Below are 22,164 nucleotides of genomic sequence, written 5' to 3'. Positions count from 1 at the left end.
TCTTCAACATTAGCCGACCATAACGACAGCCACAAACGAAGGTAACACAACAACCATGCCTTCTCTCCAAACCTTTCCTTATCATCAATCTTCAACTTTTTCTCTCGTTTTTCATCATCGTTCTTCAGCGGACATTCCAATTTTTTCGCCAGCACTCAGTAAAAATAAAGATAACAAAACTCTTGAACTTTCACAAATTTTCAAAATTTTAGGTTTTTCTCTGCACTCCTTGGGATTGTTATCGTCGTCGTCATATTCATCTCCTTTCAAATATGATGAACTGAGTAGGAGAGATGAGTTGATGGTGTTGGTGTTGTTTTCATTGTACATCGTAGCGTGGAGGAGTGCTGACGGTCTTGTTTCTGTTGATGACAAGCTGTGGAAGGTCAGTCGACTTGTGGCTGTTTGCCGTTCGTTTGTTTTCTTACTATCAAATGACCAACTGTTTGAGAATCATTGGAATGATTGATATATTAACAGGACCATTCAGAACATTAAGCATATTTTTTTACATTTACATTTCAGACGCGATTAACGACGATATCAGCTTTTGATTTGATATCGAAGCGCAATGATGTGATAATGTCAACCGCTATCATGACGAGAAGGTACTTTGAGCTGCTCATCAGATCCTGCTACAATGACCTCAATCATCTCTCTAGTTTGTCTTTTTGCGTTGTTTTAAACTTGACGTTGAATGTTTTATGTGTATTTTTTGCCTAAATGTAATAATTATTTTGCATTTTAATTATTACTTTAATTTTTTGATTAATTTTGTTTACTGGCAATATAATTGTTTTAACGGATCACTCGTCCAGTCAGTTCAAGAGCAACAGTGTCGAAGAACTCGTTGTACTTGATGAAGTTGCTGTATTACTTCCTATCACGTGATCAGTCCCCGGAGAAGTTCAGTGAATTGGTGAGTTGCAGCTGGCGGGTTGTAATTTTCAAGTGTGTTTTTTTTTCATGTTTTGTGAAGTTTTCCTCTCACTTGATGTTAAATATCCTTTTTGTAGTAATGATTAGTGAAACACACTGCAAATATACAAATATTTTATATACTTACACACACACACACACACGCACACACACACACATAAAAATCTATACTCACACAAACACACATACGTACAGAAAAACATGCATGCATATACACACATACATTCGTACAGTTGTTGCAGAACATCATAGACCTGATAGGAGCTGTGTACGTACTGAACAACGACATGGACCTCACTGCTTTTGAACAGCTTGAAATTGCCTTCCTCTTGCTCTTCATTGGGCAGCCGGACAAACAGGTTTTGAATTGCGTTGCTTGCCGACGAATATTTTTCGTTGTAGTATTTATGATCAGGTTTTCTGCTATTTTAATGTTTCTAATGTTGCTGTGATTTCCGCCATGAATGGCTGAGTAGATGTTTACCCCATCAATATTTTTTAATTGTACTGCGTTTTTGATGAGCAACTTAAGCTGTCAGCATAAAAATTATCACGTTGATGATTCAAGTCGTTCAATTATTCTAATTCAATTTACAATAAGCATAATATTTCTAATTTATAATATTTCAATATCAGCATACGATGAAGAAACAATAGATCCCCAATTATAATTTTAATATCTGATCGGTTACAGTTTAAAATGTAAACTTTATATATTTTAAAAATCGATAAATTTTCAAGTTGTGTTCAATTGCTGTGGCCAAACTTCACGAACTGTTCTACTCGAAGCAACTTCAAGTATTTCAAAAGGTCTGCTACATACTTGCACTGCTGGACAGAGCAACTAATCTAAGAGGTTAGGAACATTTCATGCACGAACGCAGGCTGTTGCATGTTTTACGAATTTCCATACATTTTAGTTTTTCAAAAGACATCATAGTATAATATATACATATCAATGTGGAAAATGTGTATTTAAATTTAGATTAATATAAAAAAACCTGTCATTAATGTTATGATTGAAATTGCGTTATAAAATCAGACGACTCAGAATTCAAAGAAATGTTGATACCAGCTTTTGAAACGTTGTTAGAGAAGGCTGAAGACCTTCTGAACTTACAATCTCATCTCCCTGATCTACCAAAGCCAAAAAAAAATTCAAATTTCTTCAACCAGTTCAAAATATTTCAGAAGACTAATCAGTGGAAAAATTTTATCGAGAAGCATGTTTGTTGTTTGTTATTTATCTTGTTTGGGACTTTAAGTTAAGTGTAATTGTCAATTAGTTTTATAATTTTTATAACATCCCATAATGGTCATCGTCATGACTGTATAAAAGATGCGGTACACCACTGCAGATCATTCCATCATACGAACAGTACAATGCAAACATCTTCGAAGTGATGAACAAGCAGACTGACGCGAAGATGATAGAGGCCTACGATGATCTCGTTGTGGCCGTTCACAGGAGGAACAGACAGAAGCAAGAGTTCATCATCAAGTTTGAGGTGATGACGTAATGAGGACGACGATGATGAAGCTTTGGCTGGTGATGGTGAAGGTGATGCTTTTGTTGGTGATGATGCTTTTGGTGATGGTTTTTTTATGGCGATAATGATGATGCTTTCGCTATTAGTGATGATGTTTATTGGATTTTGGTTTAATCTTCTATGGAATACGTAAGTCTGCATCATTAAATGTGACGTACCGTGCCATCAGTTAATGCACTTAAAAGCAGTACACATTTTATGTACAACTAACTAACTAACGACTTCTCAATGAAATGTGGAAATGGTCAGAAGCAGTACATATCGTGCGTGCGCGCCAGAGAAAGTGAGGAGCAGAAAAGATTGAAGAGCCGACTGACGCACATGTGCAATCAGGAGCTGGTCGTCAAGCAGAGGTGGAAGATGGCCAAGAAAAATTTCTATTCAGAGAGGGGACTCTGGCCTGAAAAGTGAGTTTGTGTGATTGTGAATTAGGGTTAGGGTTGATCTGATAGGACGTTGCAAGTCAAATGATTGGAGGATAGTAACATCACTCGTCGTACATGTATGCACTATTTAAATTTTGGTGATAAGATAAATGTACTTGAATTAATTGGTTTTATGTTTTTTGTCTTTATGATTCTTCAGTTATATGATTGGTCGGTTTTCGGTATTGCTTGTAGTTGGTGGTAATTTGTTTCAAATTAAATAATATATTAGTTAAAAAACCTCTCAAAATAAATGGCAACAATAAACGCGCCCACCAAGAACGAACTCGCCCTCAACAATCGGCCTGCATACGATCTCGCCGTGTGAGAACCATCTGCGCATGAGACCGAAACTCGTCGTCAGTGAAGTTAGCGTCAACGTCAACAGCGGTAGTCATGTTGATCTCAATAAAAACAAAACTCTAGCCAGTTCTGGTAGGATGTTCTTTTGTATCATTCATGCAGTTTAAAATGTTTGAAATGCATAAATATAATCCGCATACGTTTGAAAAATTTGTTTCTATTCTACTCGAGATTTAATTTTGTTGTACAATGAGCTGATAAATTTCACCAGTATTTGTTACAACCCAGTATCAGCTTTAAGTAGTGTTACAGTAATTCTTTTAACTGCATTAAATTCAATCCTTCACAAAGGGATGGCTTATTAAAAACTAAATTATATGTACTACTAATGGTAGAAGCTTTATGGTGTGATAAATAAATAAGCTTGATCCTTGGTACGTATGCGAAGAGATTCCCGCCTGTCATTTGCAATGTGTGTGATGCATGGTTTTTACGCGTGTTTATTTAAGGATGTTGTGTATTGCTTGTGGATATCTCTGAAGCAAGTGCACTACGGGAATGACCTTTCTGTGTCCATTTGAATGAAGTTACGTTCAATAAAGTGTTGTACATCAATATCTTTATAATCATCAAATCGTCATGCGTAATGATAGGTGACCCTGGCAGTGATGTCATGTCCGAGTTGAAGATGTTGGAGGTGAAGGAGATGAAGGTAGAAGAGAATGTTGATGACCAGCTGAATGATGAAGAGTGGGAACTCATCAACTCCAATAGGTTTCAATCCAGTGTTTTATCTGTATGTGTTGATGTGTGACATATGCTGTCGTGCATATCTTGCAATATTTAACATTTAGATCATCTTATGCCCTTGGCTATCATGCACAATATCGCCAAGATGTCACTTGCTCATAAATATGAAACTTATGTTAGGATGATCTTCTTGTCTAAAATTTGTTTTTCTTTTTTGTCATCCTATCAATATCAGTGTTCCATCGCCATCTTCACCTGAACCAACATCAACCTCGACGACATTATCAGCAACTTCACCGACGACAGCAGCTGCAACGACGACCACCACGTCGATATTGCATCCTCAAGACACCATCATGAGCCAGGAATGTGAACTGATAACTATCTACGAAACCATCAAAGGCCGGCTGGACATCACATCCACCTCGCTCGTATTTACCAACTTGTCACCTGGAAGAAGTTCTCTCGCCTCAATCACTGCATCTACTTCAACTGCTACCGCCACAACAGCAGCAGCAGCAACAACAACTGCAACTTCCACGACTTGTGGTCATAATGTTCTGGCAGACATTCCAACGGTGGATGTGATAAGGTTGCCAGTTGATCAGCTGAAGGAGATTCATTTCAGGAGGTACAACTTGAGGAGAAGTGCTCTCGAGTTCTTCCTCATCAATCAGAATAATTATTTCTTGAATTTTGAAAAATCGGTTAGTCTTAAATGTTGGGTGCAGTTTAGGAGCTGGCTCTCTTTAGTTTTTATTTTTTATGTTTACCCTTTTGGTAATATTTTCATTGATTGCATTATATGTTTATCAGTCTATATTATCTCTACAAAATTTACTATCTGGAAAAGACAGATTTTTAACAAATTACGAACAAAACTACTAACCAACCCTTCAGAATGACTTTAATGACATTTCAATATAACAATCAGATCTGTTAGTACTCACATGCAAACATGTTGAAAAAGTAGAGATGATAAATATTTATTTTGTTCAACCGCCACAAAGCAATATACACATGTATGCTATTTGTAAGACGTTATTGGTAGTGATAAATTGGCAGCTGAATGTACAAAAAAACAGGTAAGAAACAAAATATACACTCGCATAATACGATTGAGGCCGCCTAACTTGGTGTACTATCAGTCAAGATCGCCGGCAGAGATCATCAAGTCATCTGGTCTCACGCAGGTCCGTCTTCTCATCAATTGATGTTTCGACACGTTTTTTGATCTTTTTACTGATTTGATTGATTATTTTTTAATTGTATTTCTGTATGTTGATTGATTTAAAGTGAATTGAGTTGAGAAGGTATAAATAACTTCTCACTTGTTTATTGGCTGGTTAGAAATGGGTTCAGAGAGAGATGAGTAACTTTGAGTACCTCATGCAGTTGAACACAATCAGCGGTCGAACGTACAATGATCTCAGCCAATATCCTGTGGTTAGTTCATGATATCATTCATCCATTCATTCATCCATCCGTTCATTCATCCGTTCATTCATCCGTTCATTCATTGTCAATAATTTTCTTGCAACTTTAAAGTTTCCTTGGGTATTGAGTGATTACAAGTCCTCAACGTTGAACCTCGACGATCCCAACGTGTACAGGGATCTCGCATGGCCCATAGGTGCTGTCAATCCAAGACATAGGGAGCAATTGAGGGATAAGTTAGTTACTAGGGTGGATGTTTGGGCTTTGTGTCGGTTGAGATGGTGACTGGGGATAAATGGATGGATGGTTGGATGGATGGGTGGATGGATGGATGGATGGATGAGGAGCAAAAAAATGAAGAAATGATTAAATGAAGGAGTAAATAGTTTTTTCGCGATTTTATTTAGTTAATAAAATGAAAAGAGGCGTAACTTTACTATACCATCAAAACGTAAATCTAAGAGCAAAACCAACATTTAATGATAGATATGAAAGCCTGTCAGACAACTCATCCGATGCATCAGATAGATTCCACTATGGAACCCATTACTCCAATCCCGCTGGCGTTATGCACTACCTCGTCAGGCTGGAGCCATTCACGTCACTACATGTTCAACTGCAGGATGGGAGGTTGGCTGCTTGTTTGCTTGATTGGTCGGTCGGTCGGTTGGCTGCTTGCTTGATTGGTCGGTCGGTCATTCGGTTGGCTGGTCAGTCGATTAGACAATGTTTTTAATTTTATTGTCATTGTTAGCCGATGGGTTTTGTTTTAATCACTGTTATTTAATCATATTCTTACAATGACACATCAATTTATTATCCCACAATCTTGAACAGTTTTGACGTGACGGACAGACAATTCCACTCGTTATCTTCTACTTGGGATACATTGATGAACAATCCAAATGATGTTAAGGAACTCATCCCAGAGTTCTTCTACCATCCTGAATTTCTTGTTAATGTTAATGGTTAATATGGGATGAAAAGATGAAGATTTTTTGTATAAACATTATTTTTGTGTTGACGAAGATCGTTATACGATATGATTAGAATGTTTGTGCCAGTACAATAATGAATTACGTACTATTCTTCTTATCTCAGTGTTCACACACTCTTTCTCTTCATTTTTATCAGCATATGGACATCATCGTATAAGCATTCCAACATCACATTACCATACCGTCACGTCACCATCACGTCATCATTACGTCATTAAGAAACGATTGGCCACCGTTTAATTAGATTTAGACCTGGGAGAGATGCAGAACAGCGACGAGAGGTTCGGTGACGTCATCCTACCTCCATGGGCTTCCTCTGCCAATGATTTCATCGACAAGCACATGCAGGCTCTGGTTCGTTTTTTCTACATTTGTTTGGTCCATTTCTACAAGAAACTCTTTATTTTTATAATTTTTTGTTTTCCCTCTCTCTCAACACTATTTCGTCTTCATCACCACCATCGTCATTTCCACACTTTCATCAAATCATCCGTCACCAACCAACCAACCAACCAACCAACCGCCACATAGGAATCAGACTACGTGTCAGAGAACCTGCACAAGTGGGTTGACCTCATTTTTGGCTACAGGCAGCAAGGAGAGGCCGCTGTAGAGGCACTCAACGTCTTCTACTACTGCACATACGAAGGTTCCTTTGTGTCCACTTTTTAGAAATAATTTTTTTACTTTAATTATATGAATAAAAACACAAATACAAATATTTCTTTTCAAATGAACAAATTGAACGTAAATTCTGCTTCTGTTTTTGGTGCTGTTTAATAAACAAAATTCGTTAAAAAAGTGTATAAAGAATAAGCTATTATCACATATCACATATTGCTTGTGTTAATTATTTGTTCATTACATGCGTGCCACACTTCTGCGATTGGACAAATTGAAAGCATCGACCTCCCCGGCCATATAAGAACACAAATGAACATTAAACAACAGGTGCCGTTGATTTGGACGCCATAACAGACGAGAAGAAGAAGAAAGCGCTTGAGGGGATCATCAAGAACTTCGGACAGGCACCGTCACAACTCTTCAAGGTTCGGCTCATTTCATTTTTAAATACGTTGAAAATCATATAATTAACATTATTTGTCAATTTCATAGTGGCTTAGAAAATATTTTGTTATATTGATTTGAATAATTGGTTCGCCATTTTACGTACTCATGTGACGCTACAACTACTGCTGACAAGCCTTCAAATTTTTGCTAATCACACGACTTTTAATTTTGGAATAGCACATCAATGTTAACATTCCAAATGAATGCACTCCACCAGGAGCCACATCCCAAGCGGCTGAGCAAGCGTGAGTGGTTGAATCAGGCGTCGAAGGTTGACAGAGTCATGTGCCTTTTCAACAGCGTCAACAACCTCAAAATATTCCAAGTCCAGGTTGCTTGCTCTCTTTTCATGCCTCGTCGTTCTCATCATGTTATTTATTTTTAAATTGCGTATAGTTATTCTCAATTGTATAGTTTCTAAAAATTTATCTATACTGTTTATTTGTTCTCGGCCAGATTATCTAAGTTTTTTTATTTCCATACCTTATGAACAACAGCATCATCATTATTCATCATCAACATTATCTAATATGTCAAAATTGATGACAAATGTTTTCTTATAATTCTTATTTCTTCCCAAGTTTACCTTCGGTTTTTTATATTTTTTTGTCATCGCATTCATCATCAACGTCTATCATCTTAATCACCATCATCATAACCAGGGTGCACCATCCAACGGCCTCCCATTGGTCCACGTAGACATACCCAACAACCAATCATATAGCTTGCCACAATGGAACAATGCATCGTTAAATATGGTAGGTAGTGTTGTTTGTGTATTTGTTGGTGTGTGTTTATGTGTGGTGTGTGTGTGTGTGCGTGTGTATTTATATGTTTTATTACGTTTTCCAATGGTGTTTTCTAAATTGTTATACATAGAATCTGTTATTCGTCTGAAGCATATGTACATAAAAGTTGAAACGCATCATTATATTAAAAATGTCTTTTTTAAGTAGCCTACTGGTTAAGACAAAGGTTATGTGTTCCTGTTAATGTTTTTTGCTTTGCCAAAACTGAGTTTCTACTCTGAAATTTAGATTTGCATAACGGCGGATGGTGTTTTAGGGGTTCATTCCTGGCTACCTTATGATAGGAACATATCTAACTTTTTCACCTTCACTTCAGATGTCTCCATGTTCAATCCAAGGTTCACGATTTTCTTATGATTCTTACATTAATTCAGTTTACTTTATTGTGATAGGTTTCAACGTTTGATTATTTATCTTTAGATTGTTAATTAACGGCCTACATATTGTTTTACGTTAATTTAAGTCTAAACATACTTTCAAATTTTGTAGTAAAATATGTTTTCAATGATTTTTAAAATTTTTCAGATCTCAAAAAAAGTTATTCACTTCTTCAAGTCTAGCCACTACATATCAGTCGTCATCGTCAGCATCAACAGCTTCATCAACAATGAAACTTTTTGTCGTTACACCAGACGCCAGGTTGCCTGATGATTTTGGTGCTTGCTTGTTGTTTGTTGTTTGTCGTAAACTTGTTTACTAAATATAATAACGATCAAACGACCGATAAATTGGTTGATTGGTGATTATTTGATCTGTAGGTAGGTAGAAAGATTGATTAAGTAGTCGGTTAATTGACAAGTTGGTAAGTTGGATAGTCGGTGAGTTGTTGGTTGGTCGGTTGGTTAGTTTTATCAATGATTGATTAATTGGTTTTGACGAGTATATATATGATCGTTTTAATATTTTAATTTCAACGAGTATTTATCGTGTTAATGATGAACGATATATTCACTGCGATTCGTATTCATCATTGTGATGGTGATGATGAGAATGAGGAGGAAAAGGATGATGATGATGATGAATGGTGTGATTAGATTGATTGTGAGTGGAGGACATTGGGACAACAGCATGCGAGTGTTTAGTCTGGTGAAGATGAAGCAGATCACATCAATTGTTTATCATACCGGTCAGTTGGGTTCTTTTTCTTGTTCATTTCATCTCGTCGTCGCCATCATCATCGTTGTCGTGGTTTTTGTTGTTGTTAAGATTTCTGTTGTTGTTGCTGTTTTGATTTTTGTTGTTGCTGCTACTGTTATGCTAGCTCGTGATAGTGCTGACAATAGCGATGATGATGACGATGGTGGTGACATTAATTATTGCAATTTTGTTTTCAGTTAATTTTTCGGGTATGGATTTTTTTTTCATGCGTTTATGCTAAGGAAACCACTTGTTCTTACACGACAGACGTCATTACGTGTCTGGCCATGGATAGACTCGGAAAGAGATTGGTCACTGGATCGAGAGACGCCACGTGCATTGTTTGGGAAATTATTTATAAGGTTGTTTAATTCACACATCCATCAGTTCATTTATCCGTGTACCCATCCATTCATCCACTAATGTATCCATCAGTGTATCCATCAATTCATCCATTTATTCATCCATCCATTCATTTGTTCGTCCATCCATCCATCCATCCATGCCTACATGCGCCAGGGATCAAAAAGTGAGACCATAAATTCAACACCTCTCAAACTTTTGTACGGACATTCGACGGAGATCACCTGCCTGTCACTTTCATGGGAGCTTGATGTTGTCGTCTCTGGCTCCAAGGTTGTTTTTGTTGCCTCATCTGTTGTAGTTGTTGTTGTCGTTGTTGTTAATGTCGGCAGCAGTCTGTTACATTAGTATAAAATTCATTTGTATATAATATGATGATGTTGAATTTTTTTTAATTTTGAACAATTTACATTTGCTCACAAATGTTTACCGCCATCAACATGAATAGGATGGCTTGGTGGTCGTGTACACGCTGCAGGATGGCCTGTACGTTCGTACACTGCAACCGCCGCACGCCAAAGGCTGGATGGTTTCCGTGGAACAAATGGCCATGTCGCACCTCGGACACATCTGCGTCTTCTGCAAACATCAAATCATCAACAGCAGCAGCAACGGCAACAGCAGTGATGACGGTAGCCGCAGTACGAGCATCTCCACTGGTGAAAAGGTTGTCTGGAATTTTTATTCTCTGTCATCGTTCGTTTCTTGTAATTTTTGTCACCCTTAATTTTAGTTTTGCTGCTTCATATTATTTTTTTTACAATAAATATATAATGTCAACAGTATCGTATTTTAGGCATTTTTTCTTACATTGCTAATTCGTAAGCAACTTTTCATTCATCGTCATGTGATTACGTTCACTTGACGGCGAAATTCTCCTATTGATATTTGTGATTGAATTAAAGACATGAAATTGAGTCTTGGAATTTAATTGCTTCGGCATTTCTTTCTATTCGCTTCATCATCGTTCCTGGCGCAGGAGAAGTTGACGATGCATTTGTATTCGATCAACGGGAAGCATCTCTCAAAGGAAGACCTGCAAGATCACGTCTCTGATATGATCATTCACTCTGGATTCCTATTGGTCGGATTTTCCAGTGGACAATTTGTCATCAAAAAACTTTATGGGTCTGTTTTTTTGTTGGTGCGAAATTTGCGAAATAATTTTTAAGAAGATAAAATAGAGTGGCCATAAATCTGCGAGTTCAGATGGTAGAGCGTGTTAAGCGTTGTTACTGCTCACAGATGGGCTTCGAGTGTCGGTTGTGCAAATTTGGAAGATCAATGTGTGTGCCAGTGTGTGTAATGTGTTGGTCAGTTGCTCGTACGCAGAAATGTGTGTATATGTTACGTTGCGGCATAATAGTTATTTATCTTCTAACTTGTTGGCGTTTGATAAGTGTTGTATGATATGTATGGACCAATGTATGTTGTAATTTACTTTGAATATTTATTATTACATTTATAATTTGTTTAAAAATTTAATTTTCTAAACTAAAATTTAATATTCAGCCTTAAAACGGAAGCTACGCAGAATTTCAACAGTGCAATAAAATGTCTGGCTATGTCGCCAGGTGGCAGTCATCTCCTCGTTGGCTTGATCTCTGGTTGGATCATGATACTCGCGCTGGATAGGGTGTCGGAGCTCAAGTGATCGAGGCGTTGAATTCGTTCCATGGAAATGTATTGTTGATATTATTTTAAGATTTCCAATGTTGTACATTTAACTTTTTATTCATTAAGATTTCTTTTGCATTTACTGTTAGTAGGGCTACGTTAGATTCGGTTGAACGTGTATTGTTTCCATTGTCTACTAATTTTAACATGTTGACGGCGTCGATCCGATATGTGTGATTGAGTTTTTTTGCAGCCTGTGATGAATATTTTACACGCGTTTCAAGCTATTGCATCCTTATTGTACACGCCAAATGACTAAAACTCCTATGCAAAACTTGATTGACGATGGCGTAACTGTTGAGAAGATTTTAGTTTTAGTATTTATGTGCATTTGATTTGCATTTACTACGATTAATTTTTTTTTTTATATTTTTAAAATTGCAAATTATTAATACATTCGTTTGTATGATCAAGTGCTGACATGATGAAAAGGCTACCAATTAATTGCCAACGTTTGTTCTTTAAATTACTTTTGTTATCATGTTTTTATCATGAATTATATTAATTACTCCCGTAATTATAAAATAGGTTTCGAAAAATTGAAACGTGATTTTTAGTTCAATTATATTAATTAGTTAATTTTAATTGATTATTTGAACGTTTTATTGGCCATTTTAGTGTAACAGCTAACTTTTAATCTGTGAACTAATATTTGAAATACTTCATTGCATTAATTTTTCGCTTTTATCTATTCATCCATTTGGTTGGCTGATGTCTACAGTGCCATAGATGTTAATGAATTCCGTATAAGCTCCTGGTGATCCATGTCAATAAAATTTAATCCATTGTTTATAAACAACTTGAAAATAATAAATTAATTGTTTCGTCATTTTAAATTTTACATCGCTTTTCGTTTGGGGTGTTAACATCACCGAAATATCGTTTTATAAAAAAAATTTAATTACTTAGTTGAAAGGGGATTTATTTTAGAAGATGTCTTCAGCGTAAACTGATCAGGCCTTTGCAAGTATTTCATATTACACAAGAAAACTAGTGTTTACATTTAATAAGTAGCAAGGGATATTACAGAATCATCGAAAATTTTATTAGGAGCATTTTCACATTGGAAATTAAGTTAATGTTATAAGAGACTACACTACTACCGTGAGGACTGACTATTCATATATTTGTATTGGAATAGAACATAAATGATGGAGAATTGATTTTTCAGTCATGAATAACTCACTCAAGTGTATCTGTATCTAGGGATGTTTGGGTCGGATATTTCAAAATAATTGTAAAGGTTTGTAATCTTATCTCTGTAATCGTTTTTCTTCTGTTGTTCTCAATAATTCTACTTCTAACTCCTCTACTCTTACTTTCTGGGTACCTCAGGGTTCTATCCTTGGCCCTCTTCTATTTATACTCTATACTTCTGAACTACCTCGTATTATTAATAACTTTTCTTTCTCTAGTCAACTATATGCTGATGATTCTTACATTTATACTTCTTTTCCTCCATCTAATCTCAATAGTGTTCTTCATAATTTATCTCTATGTCTTTCTTTCAATTATCGCTTGGTCTGACTCTATGTGTCTTAAACTTAAACCTTCTAAGTTTGAATTAATTTGTTTTAATAAATCTAAACACTTTATTACTATTCCTCCTATTATCTTACCTGATTCTAAAACTCTTGATGTCTCTCATAAGTTTCGTAGTCTAGGTTTTATCTTTGATTCTACAATGTCTCTCTCTTCTCAGATTAATAGTGTTGCTAGAAGCTCTTACTTTCATCTACGTAGAGTAAAAAAACTTTTGCCTTTTCTTGATGATCCTACTCTTCTCCTTCTTGTTATTTCGTTAGTCTTATCTAGGATTGATTATTGTAACTCGCTCTACTATGGTCTTCCTGACTCTATACTCTATCCTTTAAGTAAAGCTTTTAACTCTGCTGCTCGTCTAGTTGCTCGTGCCCCTTTCTTTTCTCATATATCTCCATATCTTGTTCTCTTGCACTGGCTACCTATAAAATATAGAATAATTTTTAAAATTTGCACGTTCATGTATAAGTCTCAATCTAAATTATTTCCTAAGTATTTATCAGATATATTAATTGAACCTAAACGCTCCGGTTTACGATCGTCTTCTTCTCGCTTTTTCTTAACTCGTGTTAAACACTCTTTTGCCAAATCTGCTTTTGCTTTTTCTGGTCCTTTTCTCTGGAACTCTCTACCCACTTCTCTGACTACTTCTCCATCACTTGCGAAGTTCAGAGCGGATCTCAAGACCCATCTGTTTTCAAAATTCATTGAGGAGCGCTGTTGAACATCGCGGAAATAGCGCTTTATAAGCTAAGTGATTGATTGATTGATGGTTTCTACAACATGTTTTCGTATATTCTACATGTATATTTATTGTTTTCTTGTATTTTATATTAAGTTATATTTAATAAAAGGCGCGTTGTTATATTAAATGTTTTAAATTTACGTTTTTTACAATATTATATAGAAAAACAACAATCAAATTGAGATAAATCTTTAAAATTACCCAATTTAGTTAAAGGGTATAAATATCTACCTATAGACATTATGCGTAAATCGAATACTTTTTTTTTCTGGTTGTATTTAACTCTGACGTAGAGCAGGCAGTGCCGTAATTTCATTAGTCTAGTTTGCTAGTTTGTTTTTTCTGTGTTATTCATTTTGTGGTTCTGTCCGGTCAGTTAGATAAGCAGACGTCATTAATTTTATAAAAATTAATTTTTATTAAATTATTTTTTGAACTTTTTATAACGCGTATTTTTAAATTTAAAGCACTTGGTTTGCTGCTTGGCTTGGTCTTCTCTTCTTGTCTTGTCTCTTCTTCCACCAACTCCAATCCACTTAAAAGTTTTTAAATTAGATAGATTTTAAGAGTTAGTGATTAGATTAGTTTTTTTTAGTTAGCTATTAGAATTAAGAATTAGCATTATTATTAGAGCATGACATGATAATTCTCAAATCTGTTCTAAGTTCTATCTGATTTTAATTTCTATATTTAAAATTAATATAAAATATATAAATAAATGTTATATAAATATTTCGTTTTTATAATTTACATTTTATTTATATTATGTGAAAAGCCAAAACCTTTCATTTTGTATTTAATTCTCACTTTTTTCTTGCAGAAATGTTGGCCTGCCTTAGAAATGTTGTCATTTTGACAATTTGTGTTGCAGTCTTTGTCTACTTGGTTAATATTTGGCTTGCCAATAAGAAATATATTTTTTCTGAAGAAGCCATCATAAAAATTGGAAAAAAATATCAAGGTTAGGTTAGGTTCAATTATTAAAATGTTGAATGATATACTCATCTTTCATTTGTAAATATTTACTTTTTAGATTATAAATTATTTATATATAATAATTTATGATATAATAATGCAAAATTAATATTATATTTGACATGTTTTAAATCATTAATAGAGCCAACAGTGGACATGAAGAAAGTAATAGAATCTATCCACAAGGATTTCAAAGCCATGTACCCGGACCATATCTTACCAAAGGATGATGTTCAATTTGTCTTCTTCAATGCTGGGGGCTGGCTTGGAGCAATATACATGATGCATGCCTCCCTCACTGAATTTGTCTTAGTGTATGGAACTACAATGGATACATCTGGTCATTCAGGTAGCTGCCAGTTTCATTTCTCTATATATTCAATGTGTTTGTTAGAAGTGCATTCTATTGATGAACTACCGAATTCTGATGGCACTCTGTTCTGCTCACACAGGTAGGTACTGGGTCAACCGAACGGACATCATCCTGTCAGGTGAGATGTTGGAATGGAAGGAAGGGGAAGTAAAGTCAAAGGTCCACAAGCCAGGTCTTTATTCTTATGTTTATTTACTTAGTTTTTTTTCAGTATGGAACCTTATTTTAAGTTTTATTTTTGGAAATAATGTGAAAATGAAAATTAGACAGCACAATTTTTATATTTGTTATGTTTAGGATCGGTGGTGAAATATGCATGGGGAGAAGCAAGTGCAGTGACATACAAGGCCAACATGTGGAAACTGTCATATGGTAGAGGATTCATTCCCAGTGCCCTTCCTTATGTTACTTCAAGTTACATCTTTGGTAACCATGACTATCTGTCACTCTATAACATGTTTAAAATTCACGTCAAGTCATTTTGGCAGGAATTTGTATACTGTATCACTCACATCAATGAATTATTTTGAAAGAATTCGTTTTTAGATTGGAAACGTTACTTTAAGAAAGGATGATTGGTTTATTGAGGCATTTGATTTTTACAACTAAATATTTTTCAGTAGTTAATGTTGTCTCGTTATTTGATGTTGTGATGTGTAGAATCAAGCAGCAGCATGTTTCTGATTTTTCTGTTTTTGGATATTCTGTACATCTCTAAGAACACGATTTGTGTTTAACTTATTGATTAACATTTTTATTTTAAGAGGCATTTATCATTCCAACATATTTATTATATTGGATCTTTTTGACCTAAAAGGCACATCAGATCATGAAATATTGTTTTTTTTACCATTGGAAGATTATTTCACAATTAATATTAATATATCAATTGATACATGTATATGGATATTATATTTAGTCAAAAACAATCGCTAATTTCGGTGATTTCCTATAACTTGTCAACGCTATTATTTTATAATATTATTTTTATTGATTACATCTAAATGAATTATTATAATTATACCGTTCATCAATCTGCACATTTTCATTCATATTGATTAAGAGAATTTTCAATGTTAGACTTCATTCATGCATCATTAAAAATATTCTTAATAAAAATGAAACCTCACATCATAATCGAGTCTTATATTTTAAATTACTTGATTTTATAAATTTATAATGAATCTAGTTTTCAATATAACGTTTAAACGTGCGTAGCTTCTATCTGATCGCATTGCAAACATAACACAAAAAATCATAAATGTCTGTCGTTACACACTAAACAAAAAATATCCATAGAATGATGCATAATTGTGGTAAGGGACGTTGTGTAGTCCGTATCCCTTCGACAATTGTACCCAGACTTTGTCCCCCCTTTCCAACAGCAGAATGCCAGTGTTGGACGCCGATCCAGAGCATCTGAATTCTCCCTCTCGTTGTCTCAGGGTTGGATCGCGATTGTCGCAGCAACTGCAACCAGAACTGTCGAAAGCTGAAAACATGCGCTTGCCGTTTTGATTCAGATGGAGCAAGACGTGCTGCCCGTCGAAACTGACCCCATTCATACCTATTCATCGATATCAGTACAATTAAATAATTATCACATTTCTCAAGTGAGTTGACAATTTTCAAATTTTTGGCGAATAATATTTGTATTTCATATTGATTATAACTTCATTTTTCAAGTATAGTCGAGTCTGTGACGTAAATTTCATTTGCGAACAATACAATAAAGTAATAACCGATCAGATATGTTCCGTTTTCTGGTGCAGTGAACTTTCCAGTGGCAACATCGTAGTGTCCTCCTACGTTTGTGTGAACAATGTTAAACTTAACTACTCTGTAATCACTGCTGTTATCTATATGTTCTTCAGTGGTCACCGAAAATGCAACTTTTGGCTGAAGTTTGTTCTCGCTTATCATTGAATGGTCACTTAGCGGCATTTGGCCTGAATCGCCTTTTTCTCCTTTGTGCCCGCGTCGACCTTTTATAATTTGCAAATGAGTATCGGTTCATTATGATATTTTTTCTCTTTTTTATGAACATGCTTTCTTAAATGGAATTTAAAATTTCAAATAATTTGAAATTATTTAGAAACTATTTAAAAAAAATTGAAATTATTTAAAAAAAACTACCTTGTTCTCCTTTCTGCCCTGGTCTCCCATTTATTCCAGGGTTTCCATTCAATCCTTGAACACCTTGCACTCCTGGAACCCCTTGAATCCCTTGAATGCCAGGTACTCCTGGATGACCTGGAAGTCCGATGCACTGATACATTTCCATGTTTTTCGCATGGTCATTCTTTTGACGCTGATTAGAATTTTGTTCAGATTTTTCGTCATTTTGGCTGTCATTTTTTGTTTTGACCTGCACTGGATCAGATGGTTTAGAATGAATGCTGCTGTTCGCATCGTCACTGAAAGCTCGAATTTTTGTTGGTTTCTCGTTTTGCTTGTGTTTGCTGGTGCTTTCGTGCGCTGGGGCTTTGATGGATCGATTCCGATCAGTTGATGTAGCTCCAATTTGGAAAGCTAGAGAACTGAGAACGACAAACACAGCCAGTTTACATATTATGGAGTGCATTGTTTGTTTAATAAATTGTCAAATAATAAAAAAAAAGGATGATGCTGCTGAAGGTCTATATCGATGCAAAAGTGAGGTCGACAGTTTCGTAATGTGCTACATGCTGCAGTCGATAATTAATTATTGCTATGGTATTACTGTTTCCTTCATCACTGTCTGCGATGCTATAAAATGTACAGGTGTGGATGCTTTCATGTCTACATCTTTTCTATGTGCGATACTTTCATTTTGTTCGTCGGTCTTTCGGTTTGTATGAATGTTTGTTTGTGTTTTTGTTCGTTCGTTCGTTCGTTCATTTGTTCATTCGTTTGTTTGTTTACATGCAAATCTTTTTATTTGAATAAATAAAAGTCTAAATATAAATAAACCTAAGAAGAAAATAAAAAAGCGAAACAAAATAATTGACATTGCAAACAAGAAATGAATAACAGAAAAAATGAAACAGAGAAAGAAAGAAAAATTATGAGAGTGAATTGGAAATCATCGACAATTTTTCTATTTTGGATTTTAGTATACATCTTTATCGTATTTGTCTGTTTATCATTTAGTCATTTATTTTTTAAGAGACGAATTTTAAAGTAAGCAAGATATTCTAATGCAATTATTTTAGTTCAAATTTAATTGTTCGACTCAATAAAATCGGTCGCATGCATGGGCCGCATGAAATCCATTTGTTACATCAGGAACATGCTCATAATTCAACATTTGAAAAAAAATGAATTTTTCAAAACCACTTTGATAGTTTCTTCCAATTAGTCTCATCTTTATTCACGAGAGCAATTTATTCTGGCGAGCAAATTATTTCACGCCCCAACAATTGCAAGTGTTTTACGTCATTTAGAAACTGACAAATAGCTTATTTGACACGTGCCTGCATGCTGAGAAGCCATTTATTTTCTCCCAACTTTATATCCTCCCAATGGAAACTGGTTGGTGCGTATGTTCAAAATTTTAAACTAATATTTTAAATTTACTCATTTGTAAAATGGAAAAGTTTTCAGCTTCAATTAAATTATAAATTTTTAACATGCTTAGAAAATTACAATGCATAAAATAATGTAATGCACGTAAAATTGTATTAGAGATAATATATCTTCATGAATATGTATGAATGATGCGCACATGCAATGACCCTTGGCGGTCAACGGCTCTCCCAAGATTAAATCCATTCAACCCTAACGCGTTAAAGATCACCGCAAGGTGTGAGCAATGAGTGCGCGTACAACTTCCATCTTCTTAAAGCAAAAATTCGTTGAAGTAATTTACTATTAAAAATGCAACGCTAGAAAACTGATTTTATTTATGTAGCACTTAAGTATTATTGCTCGCTTTTGTTTACTTAAAACTTTCGGCGGTCACAATTCATAAACGATTTATTATCTTTTTCCGCAGGATGTAATGATTGAAATTTCTTTAAGGCTACAGGAAACGATTATGTAAATTTTTTCATGTGTTTGTACGCGCCTTTTTGGTTGAATCTCTGCATATATTCGTCCAGTCATTTATTTACTTACATTTTCTGTACAGAAATTGTATTGTATGAAAATGATATATTTTCGTGAATATATACATGTTTTGAACAATGGAATCAGTTAGTTTCAATGTGTCTGTTTGTTTTGTATTATCACTGTTATGAACAAATATTCATCATTTCTCTCACAAAGCCGTTTTTCAATATTGTAGTTAAATATATTTTATAACATATTTTTAACTAAACACAAAGATAGTTTCGCATGGATGTTTTTGGATAAGCGCAGACTTATCTTTGTGGTTTTCTTCTATTAATTAATATTTTTATTTTTGAATTTTGGTTTATGGTTTTTTTGGCTATAAGGCGGCGTGATGGTCTATTGGGTAAAATTGCTTGGTTCTGTTTTGCGTGCGTGCAGTGACCGGGTTCGAATACGTAGAAGAGATCCTCGCTTATCACATGCCTTGTTTGTGATGCGTCTTGTGGCACGTATCCATATGCGTATCCATATGCGCTTTATTCTTTCAACCTTTGAAGAGAAAAAATACAGTTTATAAAGATGCAGATGATTTTAACAATTTGTTAGGTTCACTTAAACAACAAAAGTCAGTTTGACAGAAACAAAAATGTAATCATGACAATATTCATGATATTTATTGTATGGCTATTATATCACTAGAAACACCAGATAAAAAGTTTAATGAACAAACCTATGATAAACACTTGTATCTGTACGTAGCTCACGAAATTTTAAGTCGAAGTCGAAGTTCTATTTGCGACTAACGTGTTCAAATGCAAAACACTAAATGTTTTTAGAACGTTCAAATTTATTTACAAGTTGAAGATTTAGTTACTTGAACAAAAATATCGTTAATGAATATGAACAAAAATACAATTAGAAGTTCAACTGTTGAGGTGCATGTTGACGATGTACGTCTGGTTGATGTGGTTGTGTTCGACCACTTTGTACTGATAGGCGTGTATGAACTTCTGTCCAAAGGAGTTGACGTCAGTTTGCCAATCATTCTCCCTCAGATAATATGCGCTATCATTCTTACTGAGGTATCGTGGTATTTTTTTGGACGGATATGAAAATTCATCCTCATCGTTATCAAAGTCGTTATTGTTGTGGTGGTTGAGAAAGCATCGTGGAATGTTGTCCTGAAAGTTGTAGATCTCGTCGCTGCGGTCGAGATTGTTGATGTTATTATTATTATTATTTATGTTGTTGTTGTTACTGTTAGTATTGTTGTTGTGAATGTTACTAATGTTATTTGAATTAGTAGTATTGTATGAACATTTGTTCACAAAGTAATCGCTTTGCTGATGGCGAAGTTGTTGCTGCCTAGAAGATGGCAGCGGCTGCTGATGAAGCGAAGATTGTTGCTGCGAATCAGGTAAGTAGGTGAAAGATTTGGATTGGTGTGAATGTTTTTGAAACTGTTGTTGTTGTTGATGCAGTTGTTGTTGTTGTTTCAAAGTATTTGCTGTTGGATTATAGCTTTTTATCACTGAATCAGGATTTAAACTTTTGTAGCGAAAGTTATTAAAAGAGGGGAAATAATTCTGCTGCTCACCAGTGCCATCGTCAAAAAATTGAGATTCAAATTGAAAAGTGCTTGGATGATTTGATGTGAAATTTACTTGATGATGGCGATGAACTTGACGATGTTGTTGGGGTGCTGGATAATAATTACAATGATCAGCTGGAAAATTCATATGACATGACGTTGGCGACGTTGGAGTCATTCTTTTCAACTTTTGTCTCCTGTTGCAAAACCAAACTCTTACTACTTCTCTTTCCAACTGAAGAGATTCCGCCAAAAGTGAAATATCCTGTGTTAGCGGTTTAGGCTGCTTTAAAAAATGGGCTTCGAGTTCATTTTTAATGGTCGATTCAATGCTTGTTCTTTTTTTACGCTTGCGAGAGAGACTGGCGCTCGAGTTGTTGACCATGTTTGTGTCGCTGTTGAGAGACGTTACTACACTGTCGTCATTGTTGTCAGCGGCCAGCAATCCTTTAATGGCATCTGAATTGCTGTTGTTACTCGAACTATTACTGTTAATAAAACTCGGGTTACTACTGCACCCGATTGGATGGCTACTAAGAGGTGAATAATATGAGCATGTGGAATCCGTTTCTTCGAGCCATCTATTGAGCAGGGGCTGCAACTTGCACATGTTCTTGAAACTGAGTTGCAAGGCTTCAAATCTGCAGATAGTCGTTTGTGAAAATACATTTCCATAAAGACTTCCAAGTGCCAGGCCTACATCTGCCTGCGTGTAGCCAAGTTTTATCCGACGCTGTTTGAACTGCCTGGCAAAACCCTCCAACTCCTCTGATGTTGTAACATTGTTCGTCGACATAATTTGTTTGTATTAAATATGCTCCAATTTTTAAACAAGTAAATTTTATTTTGACAAGTATTTATAATTAGCTTTAAAAATTTTAAAGTACATTAAAATAATTTCATCACAATCATCATAAACTATTTGCAATTATTATTAATGGATTTCCAGCCAGATATCTACAAACGTCAACTCGATCGCAAACCATTAATCTGCAAACTCTCTATCGTCTCAGCAACATCGTCACCTAATGTAACACAGATATGATTGGCGTTCGTAAGACCCGCCTATTTCCTAACGACGACGACCGTGCATATAACTATAATGCTTAATGAGGCGTAACTCTGTGTTCAGCGCGCAAATTCACAACGGACTTAGTCGCTTGTAGACGACCTCATTCGCGTATCTATCACGTTGGAGATGTAACAGCCAACTGAAACACTGAATTCAAATAAAATATCAACCGTTTGTTTTTGCCACGATTTAAATCGGATGAGCATCAAATTATATATGCTCCTTTTCACACAATTTTAGACTAAGCAAAAACGTAACTAACCAACGACGCTTAGTTTTATATCATTACCGACTTCATGGAATGGAGAAAAAGAATTTATTTCATATTTTCTGCATTGCATACCGTTATTCCAGTGTTATTTCGTTGTTGGA

General features: G+C 35.2%; 4 protein-coding genes across 4 annotated transcripts; 2 read left to right on the top strand and 2 right to left on the bottom strand.

Moving 5' to 3' along the window:
• Nucleotides 1-4,320: 4,320 nt before the first annotated feature.
• HELRODRAFT_111169 (hypothetical protein) lies at nt 4,321-12,360 on the top strand (the record flags this gene model as incomplete). Its single annotated transcript, XM_009018231.1, has 20 exons — nt 4,321-4,426; nt 4,535-4,674; nt 5,053-5,160; nt 5,318-5,413; nt 5,516-5,640; nt 5,891-6,034; nt 6,242-6,372; nt 6,647-6,756; nt 6,934-7,051; nt 7,354-7,451; nt 7,691-7,804; nt 8,136-8,231; nt 8,511-8,620; nt 8,808-8,921; nt 9,317-9,408; nt 9,687-9,781; nt 9,939-10,055; nt 10,231-10,449; nt 10,762-10,910; nt 11,295-12,360. The coding sequence occupies 20 exons, from the start codon at nt 4,324-4,326 to the stop codon at nt 11,434-11,436; spliced, it is 2,421 nt and encodes an 806-aa protein (XP_009016479.1). The 3' UTR covers nt 11,437-12,360.
• A 2,208-nt stretch (nt 12,361-14,568) lies between these two features.
• On the top strand, nt 14,569-15,624 carry HELRODRAFT_77677 (hypothetical protein; the record flags this gene model as incomplete). Its single annotated transcript, XM_009018230.1, has 4 exons — nt 14,569-14,707; nt 14,864-15,070; nt 15,174-15,266; nt 15,392-15,624. 4 exons carry the CDS (start codon nt 14,569-14,571, stop codon nt 15,622-15,624), a joined length of 672 nt encoding a protein of 223 aa, XP_009016478.1.
• Nucleotides 15,625-16,062: 438 nt separating this feature from the next.
• Nucleotides 16,063-17,736, bottom strand: HELRODRAFT_191389 (hypothetical protein). The gene is made up of 3 exons (XM_009018229.1): nt 17,231-17,736; nt 16,837-17,079; nt 16,063-16,661 (listed from the first exon to the last, which is right to left on the bottom strand). The coding sequence occupies exons 1-3, from the start codon at nt 17,676-17,678 to the stop codon at nt 16,366-16,368; spliced, it is 987 nt and encodes a 328-aa protein (XP_009016477.1). The 5' UTR covers nt 17,679-17,736; the 3' UTR covers nt 16,063-16,365.
• Nucleotides 17,737-20,889: 3,153 nt separating this feature from the next.
• On the bottom strand, nt 20,890-21,516 carry HELRODRAFT_77720 (hypothetical protein; the record flags this gene model as incomplete). Its single annotated transcript, XM_009018228.1, has 2 exons — nt 20,890-21,088; nt 21,239-21,516. Coding segments are annotated over 2 exons (477 nt in total), but the record flags the coding sequence as incomplete, so codon positions are not given.
• Nucleotides 21,517-22,164: the final 648 nt, after the last annotated feature.

The sequence above is a fragment of the Helobdella robusta genome (assembly GCF_000326865.2).
Source record: "Helobdella robusta unplaced genomic scaffold HELROscaffold_21, whole genome shotgun sequence".
Classification (NCBI taxonomy): Eukaryota; Metazoa; Annelida; class Clitellata; order Rhynchobdellida; family Glossiphoniidae; genus Helobdella; species Helobdella robusta.
This window is presented reverse-complemented; position numbering and strand designations above follow the sequence as displayed.

What these genes read in the sequence shown, in the direction of transcription:
- HELRODRAFT_191389 (XM_009018229.1), bottom strand. Translation starts at nt 17,678, where the DNA reads ATGCACTCCATAATATGTAAACTGGCTGTGTTTGTCGTTCTCAGTTCT. An exon ending in AGGGCAGAAAGGAGAACAAG is followed by an intron (nt 17,080 to 17,230) that starts GTAGTTTTTTTT and finishes AAATTATAAAAG; the next exon opens with GTCGACGCGGGCACAAAGGA. An exon ending in AAACGGAACATATCTGATCG is followed by an intron (nt 16,662 to 16,836) that starts GTTATTACTTTA and finishes ATCGATGAATAG; the next exon opens with GTATGAATGGGGTCAGTTTC.